An 11,034-nucleotide genomic window follows, 5' to 3' on the forward strand; every position below is an offset into this window, starting at 1 on the left:
CTGCCAGCCTGCAGATCACTTGTGCCAGGAGAGCCATGAATATGGTTTGTGCTGACACAAAACCCCAGAGGCCAAGTAGAGAAAAACAGATTTTTATTTGTTTGGGTTTTTTATTTTGCCTGTAGGGCTGGGTGTTTTTCAGCTCAGCAGTCATCAAAGAAGGCAGTAAACTTCCCCTGCCAAAAAACAGGCAGCCTGTGGTGAGCCAGGTTCTGTAGGAGAGTCTCATGTCACCAGCACCTCCAGCAAAGAGCACATGCACAGCACTGGGAGTGTAAAAAATCAACCAGGACTGAAGCTTAGCAAGGCAAACAAGATGTCCCTCCAACAGGATGCAGCCCCTGTGTGGCAGGGGTGTGGAGAGGTGTCTGTGGAACCACCTGCTCACAGGATACCTCCAGCACCTGTCCCCTGTGGCTTCCTGTGGCTCAGCTGGGCAGCAGGGAAAGACACTGAGGGACAGATTGGAAGGGGATGGGGGGATTTTTGCAGCCATGGGACCAGGCATCCCGTATCACCCCCAGGGTTTGCAGGAAGGCTCAGTGTTGCCTATTTTTCTCCCCATCAGCCTGGGGTGCAGGTGGGTGGCAGAGCTGTGCGCATGCAGAGCACCTGGATCACAGGGGCAGAGGTACTGTATGAGGGTGATAGAGTCTGGCTCTCTCCTCTCTCAGCACTGTGGGCATGAGCTTTGCAGAAAAGTTTTTTAAAGTGCAGGAACAACATCCAGAGGAATTTTGCTGGGCCGCCCTGGGATCCTCTGGTTCCCCCAAGACCAATATGGGGAACCATTTGGAGCTTCGAAGCAGCAAATGTAGAAACACTTTCTCAGACTTGAGGGAGAGGCCTCATTGGAAACTACCATCCTAGCATGGGAGAAAGCCCGTGGTAAGGATTCAGTGCTGTCCTGTTAACCCTGAGCTGAACTGCCAGACTGAACATTGCTTTCCCTTTCACATCCCTGCATTAAGGCTGGTTTTCCCTCTCCACTGCCACACCAGCGATAGCATTACTGCAATTCCAGCTGCTTTCAGGGGCATCTAGAAGATGTTCTGGCTCATCCCACTTGGCACTGCTGTTGTGTCCATGCAGGGTCCTCATGGAACAATGGACCTACTGATGGATAACAGGTCTGAGCCAGTTTTGGATCTGCTTCCTCTGGGCACCAGACAAGCTCTCGACTGAGTACAATGTTCCCCAGACCCATTTTGTTTACTTTTTGTATGGAGCAGCCCATGGGCAAACCCCTAAAAACCAAAGCTTTTTCTTGCCCCGGGGCTACAAACAGCTTTACCTCCCAAGTGCCCACTGGAAGTGTGCTGGAGCCAGCAAAGTAATCTGTCTCCCACTTTGGGAAGGCACATTGCAGCCCAGAGATCCTTAGACTCTCTTAAACTGCTTAGTCATGTCAACCTAAAATTTCTTTTTGCTTAAAAAGAGCAGGAAACATTAGACCAAGAGTGGAAAGTGGTTCACAGCCAGCCTGGTCACCCCAAGCCTTCAGGAGCTGCTGGGACACCATTCTGGAGAGATCACCTCTGTGGGCCAAAGGATACAGAAGGATCCACCTGTCATGGACAGGATCTCCATTAACACAGGCTGGGAAAACATACTCAGTGGGGAAATTGAGGCAGCCTGGTACTCAGGCTGGTTTGTTAATTGTCTGAACTCTCTGAGGAGGCCATATTCTGTCCTGACACCTGACAGATTACACCTTTGTCCTTTGTCCTAAACATGGTCCTAAAACACACATGGAGCCTACTAAGTATAAACTTCTGCATGACTTGCTACTAGCATTTAATATTGACTGCCATGAGATATCACCACATTTTATAGGCTTACCTGAATGCAGACCATGGACATGGTTCTCAGTAATTTATAAAAGGGAGAAAACAGCTGCCACAGCACTAGCAAGTGCTGTAGCTTTCTTGCTGCTTGGATAGCTCAGGCCATGGGAAATGCAAACTCCTAACTCCTGCATCAGCTCCCATCTCATATGCAGGCTGCAAATTTGGTGCTTTCCTCTTCAAGATAACTACAGACTGCTATCTGTAAAAAAAAAGTACTTTGCTGCAGCTGCCTCTTTCACTAAGCACATGAAATTTTCAATGTCCATGGGGATCATCTGTGAAACTGGGTAACAAAGAAGACCATGTAATTGCCTTTAGACAGAAGAAGCGTGCATGGCAATTCTGGGTGGGAAAAGATTATGAGCAGAGACTGTGTTCATGTCCATTACACTTGTCTCAATGCAGTAACAAAGACACCCATCCAATACATTTTAATAAATTATTTGTAGAACAATTGCCACACAGAAGAGAAGCCTCAGTGTTTCCTTCAAATTGCACTCTGAAATATTGCTGCATTAAAAATAAGGAAAATTCCCAGGTTATTAAAGCCACTAGTAAACTAATCACCAGTTGCACAGCTGAAGAGGAGCATGTTAGGAAACCCAGAGGAAATAGGCAACTTCGTCCAGATCAACGGGATAGTCGGTGAGCAGCACCGGGGTCTTCTCAAACAGCTCCCCCTTGTAGCTGCGCCACTTGCCCGCTGGCAGGTAGACATCGCGCTCCTGCTTGCCCATCTCCAGCACAGGAGCCACCATCAGGGTGTCCCCAATGAGGAACTGGGAGTCGATGCGGTGAGTGGCCTCGTCGCGGGGCGAGATCCACCAGATGGGACGGATGATGGGGTCGCCCGTGTCGGTGACCTCCCCTGCCAGCTCCAGCAGCAGCGGGGCCACCAGGGACTCGTGGAGCTGCGTGAACTTCTGGGCGATCTCCACCACCTCCTTGTCATAGAGCCAGGGTGGGATGGAGAACTGCATGGAGGGCATGAAGGCCGACAGCTCCAGCCAGCGCACGTACAGCTCCCGGTTGGGGATCTCAGCCGCCCCCTCCGTCTTGTTGGGGAGGAAGTTTCCTCCAATCATATCTGGCAGTACAAAGGGGTAGCCCAGCATGCTGATGGTGAGGACAGTGGGGATGAGGGACTTGAGGCCGAGCTCGTAGCCCCAGACAGAGTCGCGGTCAATGATGCGGAAGAAGCAGGAGATGTTCTGTGACTGGTAGCCCACGCGCACCTCGGCCAGCTCGTAGAAGGGGATGGCCATCTCCGTGTAGCGCCGGGACCAGATGCTGGGGTCAGACAGCGGGCGGAAGGTGCTGAACTGCTTGGGCAGGTAGCTGGTCTCGCCCGCGTCAAACTTGAAGGACGAGATGCCGTACTTGTGCCGCAGCTGGCGCAGGTGGCTCTGGAACCAGTCACGGGCTGCTGGGTTGGTGAAGTCCAGGATGGCCCCGATGCCGTTCCACCACTCCACCATGGCCGGCAGCCGCCCCGAGGGCTCCTTGATGAACAGCTGACGCTCAATCCCCACACCAAAATTGGGCGAATCTATGTGTATAAAAGGATGAATCCACAGAGTGACCTTAAAGCCATCTTCTTTCAGCTTTGCAAACATCTCTGTTACGTTGGGGAACTTGACAGGGTCAAAGTCAAAATCTCCATAGGCCTGGGTGTACATGTCATCAATTTCTATGTGGCTGCAGTTAAAATGGTATTTCTTAATGTCTCTTGCAAAATTCAGAACTTTATCCTGGTCGATATCATTCTTGTAGAGGGCCCATGTGGACCATATGGGGTACCGGAAGGCGTTCTCAGCAGGGATCTTGGAGGGCTTGTTGAAGTACCTGCGCACCATGTACTTGTGGATGGAGGTGATGTCGGAGCCCACGCAGACGCGGTAGCTGAGCTCGGGGAAGGGCTGCTGGCCTGGTGGGGGCTTGTAGGGCGAGTCCTTGTAGCGGGCCTGGAAGAAGAGGGCGCGCTCGGTGGCGTTGAAGCCCAGGTGGAAGGGCACGGAGTCGTTGATCTTGATGGCCGCCGCCTTGGAGGAGAGCCAGTAGCGCTCGAGGATGCCGCCAAAGCTGTCGCGGAAGGAGTAGACATCGCTGGTCACGTAGGGCACGGGCTCCTGGTAGCCGGCCAGGCGGATGGGCCAGTGCTGGATGCTCATCTCCGAGCCCCCGTACCAGTGGGCGTCCTCCCAGAACATGGTGTGCTCCACGGCCGGGCCGGCCGCCAGCTCCTCCCAGCGCACGCGGTAGCACATCACCGTGTCCTTGGGCTTCACCGTCTGGATGAAGAAGTTGAGCGGGCCCCGGCTCGAGCGCGAGCAGCTCAGGATCTCGCCCTCCTTGGAGCACGACTCCAGGTCCAGGCTGCCCGAGCGGAAGGCCAGCCGGAACACCACCTCGCCGTGCTGGTTGCGGATGACAAAGCCGTCCGCCCGCAGGTCCATCAGCTCCGTCTTGAGCCGCTCCGCCTTCCTCAGGGACACCGTGTAGTAGCACCAGGCCACCACCGCTGCAATGAACAGGATGAGGCCCAGCAGGATGGCACCCAGCATCGGCCTCAGCTCCTTGGAGGGCTTCACTGGTGCTACAACTTCAGTCAAGTGCCCTTCTTTGGCACCGTCCTTTGGAAAGTTTCCATGTTTTCCCGAGCGGTGGGTAATCCGAGTGTCCATTATCCCTTTGCAGCCTCAACACCTGGTTAGCAACTTTGCTGCTGAATTCTTTTACTCCAGCTGGTGAAGAGAAAATCCAAGATGCTGCATGAAGCTTTGTCACAATGTCCTTTTCAAAGCTTGTCTGCTCACACCTGCAATGGTTTTTCATAAAACCGAGAGTCATAAACACCAAAACAAGCCAATTAAATCTTGCTGAAGGCTGCAGCTCCTCTGCTCCGTCTGCAGCCCAGCCTCCCTGCCCTCTGTCTCTGGCTCACTTCGCTCTGCAGTGGCAGCCTGCTCACTGGCAGCTGCGTTGAGCTTTTTTGGAGCATGTCTGTGCCAGGATTCCTATGACCCTCTCTTGGCTGCAGCCTTGCTCTGTCCCACAGAGCAAGGATGAAGGGATAAAAGTCAGACTAGAGCCTGGAGGAGAATGGGGCCAGGGCAAGGGGCTGCTGCCTGAGCATACAAACTGGACATCACAGGCTGATCTGTGTTTACATTAATTATGAGCCCTGCTGGATTTCCTCTCCTGCCCACAACCTCCCTGCATTAAACAAAGGCAGAGAAATGCTGCGCTGAAGTTTCCAGCCCCCACCTGCTGCTCCCCACCACACTCCCAGGGATGCAGCTGGCAACAGATGTTTTATCTCCCTATGCACTTTGCTCCTTCCTGAACTGCATGGGGATGTGGGGGTGTGTTTGTGGGGATGTGTTTTTCTTTCCTTTCAACTGCCTGCCCTGCTACCTATTCCAAAGCCATCACCCCAGGAAAGCCCCTCTGGCCCTTGCAGGGGGAAAAGGGAATCTTCCACTACATCTCTGTCTCTGTATTTTTATTATCATTCAGTTCTCCTAATTTATTACCACTCGTTAGCTGCTGGGCATATGCCAGGCAAGATGCTACACTGCAGTGGAGCTGGAAGATGTTTTGGTTCACAGTATAAGGATAGGTGTATTAAATTGAAGTTGTTGCAAGACCAGGACTACATCAAAACCTTGTTTTGCTGAGAAATGCACAGAAGGTGACGTGTTCCAGCTGCATCAAGCATCACCAAGCCAGCTAATGCAGCACAGCTGAGTATCTACTGCCAACAAAAACACAGGCAGGAGAAACTGAGGCTGGAGGCTTGAGGCAATGCATTCTGTGCAACCATGTTTGTGGCTCCCCTGGCCCCTTCCTGGGGTCTGTATGATCTGACAGGATGAAAACTTGCAGGAGCAGCCTATATGGAGAGAGGGAAAAGGAGCCAGCTTGCTCATCTGATCTGTGCCCAGCAATAAATGGCTGGGTGTATTTACCCGTGTCACTATGACATCGGCGTCTAAATATACAGAGATGATAAGGCACCCAGGGAGCCATTAAAAATGCCAGAGGTCAACACATTTTGGATCGATCACAGCAGATCCCAAACCACCCAAATTAACTGCCTGGTTAGTTTTTGAAGTGCATTCTTGGGATGAGAGAGACTTAGCTGAGAAAAAGAGCTGGAGTGGATAAAAGTGTTCTCAGGCAAACCCTGGCCAGGGCAGGAGGGTAAGAAAAGGAAGGTTATTGCTGCCCCAAAGAGATGGTGATCCAGGACATGGGTGGTTTTGGGGAGCAGGTTGGATTACACATGCTCAGGGCACTCTGCCAGCCCCAAAGGGCTCAGAGCTGGCAGCCTCCCAGTGCTGGCCTGGCTCCTGACACAGCTTTGCAGCTCCGGCCCGGGTGGTTTCCAGCAAAACCCTCGTGTTTTTGCAAAACAACATTTTCATTTTGAAGGTGTTATTGTGTGCTGGGTCAGTCCTCAGTTGCTGACTGAGGAGCTTTCTTCCTCTTCCTTCCTCCTTTCACCGTCCCAGCAGCCTGGGGACAGGACTTCCCTTTAAGACAAGTTGCACCATTTTCCAGGGTGAAAAAATAAGAAATGGAAAGAGAAGGTTTTCTTCTTTCTTTTTTCTTTCTTTTTTTTTTTTTTTTTTTTTTTTTTTTTTTTTTTTTTTTAATATTAAGCAACACATTAAAAACCCCAGAACACATGGACATCATGACTCAAAAATCTGTCGAAGAATAAAGGATGTGAGGGAAGTTTGCAAGCTTTCTATGCAGTGATTTGACTCCCAGAGAGTTGCTTTAAATCCCTTGATTTCCCCAGGAGCAGAAGATCAGGGCCAGAAAAATCATATACAAGCAAACTGGAATTCCTGAGCCAAGCCATCCAGTCTCCAGGGATTTTTGGGTTTTCCTCACTCCTATGATGTTGTGGGATGCCATATATATACCCCAGCCCTTCCCCTCACAGAGAAGAGGAGAGATGTGAGTGGTCCGTGGAGACAGCAGGCACTGGTACTTCTGGAGGCAGCAGAGGATGAAATTGGGATTCCTAGCATAGATTCCACCAGGGTAGAAGAGCTTCTGAAGCTGCACTCCCATCCTTTAAAGCTTATGTCTCCAGAAAGCATTAAACATCTGCTGGCCTAGCTGTCAGCCTGAGTGATGCCCAGGGATGATGAGAAGGACTTTTGCTAAGGGGTGCACAGAAGTGATCCGGAGCCCAGATCCAGCCCTATCCTTGCTCCATCCATGGGTTTATGGCATCACAGAGACCCTTGTCTGGGAATACTTAACTGGTCCTTGCAGAGCCTCTGTGCTCTGGTGAGTGCTTTGTTAACCCCCCCCAAGAGTGCAACCCAAGGCAGGTTGTGCTGAATTCTCCCACAGTGCCCTGGAAGCCAGATGTACCCTGGACACCAGCACTGCTGTGTTATATTTGGGCTGCTTTATCAGGTGCTAATCAGGTATGGATCTGGGCCTGTCTGTCGCCCAGGCTGAAAGAAGCCAGGAGTCCTCACCCCAAGGATCTTAGCAGCACTTAGCATGCACAGATTAAACATTGACATAGCTGTGATAAGCCGAAAATGAGCCAGGACTTTAGACCCTCTTATAGCCGAACGGGAGCTTCAAGGGTTTCAAGTGACGAAACACAAATCAGCCAGCTCAAAGGGCAACTACACCCCTAAACCCCTTATGCACCTACCCTCAGAGTCTCCTTCCCCCAGACCAAATTTATCCCTAGAACCTCCCCCAGTCTCCTGGTACTTGTGTCACGAAGTTTGTCAGGCCTCTATTCAGGAATCACAGCTATGTGATTCCTGAATCCTCAGATTATCAGCATTCTAAAACTCTGAGGCTGCCTCAGTTGCTGCTAAGAGCACCAAGGTCAAGATTTTGATCCCTGGATGGGCCACTCACTTAAGAATTGGACTAAAGGATGATCCCTGAGAGTCACCTCCAACTCAGAATATTCTGTGATTCTGCATATGTTTACCTTCCTGGTGGTTCAGGGAGAGCATCACTCTTTAAAGAACCCATCAGGAAACAATTCTTCCTTTAAACAGAATGGCAGTTTTCTATATTGAAGTTCCCTTTATAGGTTATCAAACACTTAGTCACTATCAGGTGCTTTTAGCGAGATTATACAACATGTCCTAGCAGAAAGACCCATAGGTAGCTAAACATAATAAGCCATAAACAAACTGCTGCCCTGTCAAATGCTGCAAGAACTGATTAATCATTTACCAAGCCCTTTTAGACTGTTTAAAATGGACCTTTTTAGCAGAAAAGCCATGCAAAGTGGAAAGCAGTTCCCATTAGCTCTCATTTCCTGCAGCAGCTTGACAAATATGGGTAGTGTATGGGGGATTTATTGACAATAAAGGGACTCAGGGGAGGTTTGCTCACCATTTTTTCCTGTGCATATAGATGGTGTGAGGAAAGAGGCATCTGCTGCCTCTGCAGCTGAGGAGGGAGAGCCAAGGTTATTGCATGAGCTGCTACAGATTAGCTGCAAGCCCGACAAGGCTTAACACAAGGTGGAAGTGGCTGGGGGGTGGCTGCATAGGGTAAAATGACATTGCTCTGCAGTCCATGTGGTGCAGGTAGGGACAACAAAATCTCTGCCAGCAGCACACGGTGCTTACAGAACACCTGCAGCAGCACGAGCAGGTGGAGAGAAAGGACACAGTCAGAGCCTGTCCCTCAGAGTGGTGCAGGATCCTGCTCCACCTGCAAATACACTCATTTGTGTCCTGGAGCAGGGAGGATACCAGCCCTAATGCTGAGTGCACCCCTCACCCTAGGTCTGGGCTTTTAGAAGTGCCCAATAGCTCCAGGGATGGATGGGATGACTGTCCTCACTGCTTCAACCCTTGGCCTGTGAGGATCTCACCCAGCACCTTGGGTTGGAGCAGCAGTTTGGTTCATATTAACCCCATGCCAGCCACAGAGCCCGACCAGCTGGGAGGCCTTTGGCTGTACCCTGCACATGGAGAGACCTTCACCAGCTCACACCACCAGACAACTCTGAGCAGGCCTATTTCTGGAAGCCATCCTGATTTTGGGGACTCTGCCCTGCTCCCCATGGTTCCTGATGCCTGGGGGGTTTTTGTCTCACCTCAGCATGAAGGTGGCTGCACAGACATTGCTGGTTTCTGCCTGTACAGAGTGCTGCTGCAAAGCTGATTACCCTGTGCAAGCCTGACAGTGTCATAAACCCCCTGGAACCTTGCAAAGCCAGCTCAGATCTGGAGCAGTAACATTACCTGAGGTTTTTCCTAATCCAGAGGATTCCAGTCCCTCAGTACTGGGAAAAAAAAGTAGAGTTTACTGCACAGGTCTTTCATTCCTAATTGCTATAGGAACAGGATCTGGAACATCCATTCCTGTTTTCTTGTTCAAACTCCTCCTCTGAAGCTGGCAGAAAAAAAGCCTTGCAAAATCAACTTTTTTCCCTGTTTCAGGTCTCTCTCTGACTCCTCAAGATGCACACAGTGTCCTTGCACTGCTCCAAGCTGCCAGTAGTGGCCACAGCATCCCACGGCAGTCTGGGAGCTGCTCTGCCCATATCCTTGGGAAGGAGCTCCATCTGCCGAGCCAGTGACCCAGGCTGAAACCCAGGGACCATTGCCAGACCTGTCCCAGGCTGTGGGGTGACTGGTCATCAGGCATCCCCTGGGTACACCGAGCTCGTCAGACCCTATTTACCAGGATCAATGCTTGTGAGGAGCTCCAGGGGGATTTTGAGGTGCTTTCCCCTCAAACAAACCAGAGAAGGAGGGGTTAGCAAAGCACAGGTGAGGGCAGAAAAGGTCCTTGTGTGCCACAGCTGCAACCATGTGAGCAGTCTGGGGGACTGTGGGAAATACAGTGAAATGGGGGAAAAAAAGGGTGCTGTCATCTCAGTCTGCTTTGAATGAAGTCAGAAGGCTGAGCTCATGCCAGGTGAAGGAATGAGCCAGGTACTCACCTGGGGCCCAGCTGGGCTTTCTCCCACTTAGGCAGAAAGGCTCCCACCCAGGCTCAGCTGGCAGCTCCTCTGAGAGACAAAGCTCCTGGGAGCTGCAATAGAAAAGAGATAAAGAGGCTCAATTCTTGAAGGCTTTTCTTGGAGGGGAACTGCTCTTACTTGCTATTTTCTTGTGACAATGAGTCAGACCTGCCATGAGGGCAGGACAACGTGGGTCCTTGAGGGATGCTTCAGGTTCTGCATGGGTTAAGCCAAGTGCCTGCCAGGGTGAGGGGTCCTGGGCAATGCAGCTCCTGCCTGCACCTGTGGGACTTCTTGTGGCACTTATGCACCCACAGTGGGAGATGAGGGAGACAGGCTGAGTGCATCTGCTCTGGGCTCCCCACAGACTCAGTCTGCTGCTCACAGTCTGCTTTACTTTATCCCAGACTAGCTCCACTTCCCAGCCATGGGAGTATTTTGGCATGTAAAAATTTCTTTTTCCTCCTGCACTCCTTCTTGGAGATACAGGATCTTTACTGTAGTTATTTTCCTAAACATCTGATGCCATTTGATCTCTATGATCAAAGGTTCCAATGCAGGGAAAACCTGCCAAAGGCCAGAGAGCTGAAAAGAAAGCCAAGGAGCATCTCCACCTTGCCCAAAGTATGTTACCTTTGAAGAGTGGAAGATTTCACCTCTAAAATACTGAAAAAACTCCCCAGAACCCCAGTGCTCCTCACTCCGTATTCACACAGATACAGAGTGAATTTTGCCATCTCTTTCCTGGGATAACCCTAAAGGTGAAGAATTGAGCTGAGATTTTAAGCCTCTTCCTGATGTCTCCAGTGTCAAAAAACACTGTTCAGGCTACAAGGCTGGGGTGAAAGTGTAACAGGCTGGGCAGTCCCTGAGCACCCCACAGGTTCAGAGCTAGCAAAAATATTTGTCTCCACTACCTCTGCCAGCTGTTGTGTGCTGGAAAGCAATGCCTGTCCCACTCCAGACAGGGCTGCAGTTGGTGTGTGGTGCGTGAGTGACCCCTGTGCATGAAGGTGTGGTGGCCAGCACCACACCACAATCTGGAGATTAAGTTTCACTTGATCATTACTTCACTCTGATTAAATTCACCATGAGCTGCAACATGATGAGAAAAAACAATGCACCCATCAAACTGACGATGGAGACAAGAACAAGGCTCCTCCATGGGACTTGGGCTGGCAAGGACTAACTGATGTGGGAATT

At 50.9% G+C, this 11,034-nt stretch overlaps 1 protein-coding gene across 1 annotated transcript in view; it reads right to left on the reverse strand.

Annotated features, from left to right (window-relative positions):
- Positions 1-2,250: 2,250 nt before the first annotated feature.
- The window catches only part of LOC139589343 (myogenesis-regulating glycosidase-like), a 29,661-nt gene continuing 20,877 nt past the window's right edge, over positions 2,251-11,034 (reverse strand). The window contains exon 3 of the mRNA XM_071425709.1: positions 2,251-4,668. Coding sequence (XP_071281810.1) covers positions 2,444-4,534 — 2,091 coding nt within the window. The 5' untranslated portion in view covers positions 4,535-4,668 and the 3' untranslated portion in view covers positions 2,251-2,443. The remainder of the gene's footprint in view (positions 4,669-11,034) is intronic.

The sequence above is a fragment of the Agelaius tricolor genome, unplaced genomic scaffold (assembly GCF_023055355.1).
Source record: "Agelaius tricolor isolate 1412-34295 unplaced genomic scaffold, bAgeTri1.0.p SCAF_4, whole genome shotgun sequence".
NCBI lineage: Eukaryota > Metazoa > Chordata > Aves > Passeriformes > Icteridae > Agelaius > Agelaius tricolor.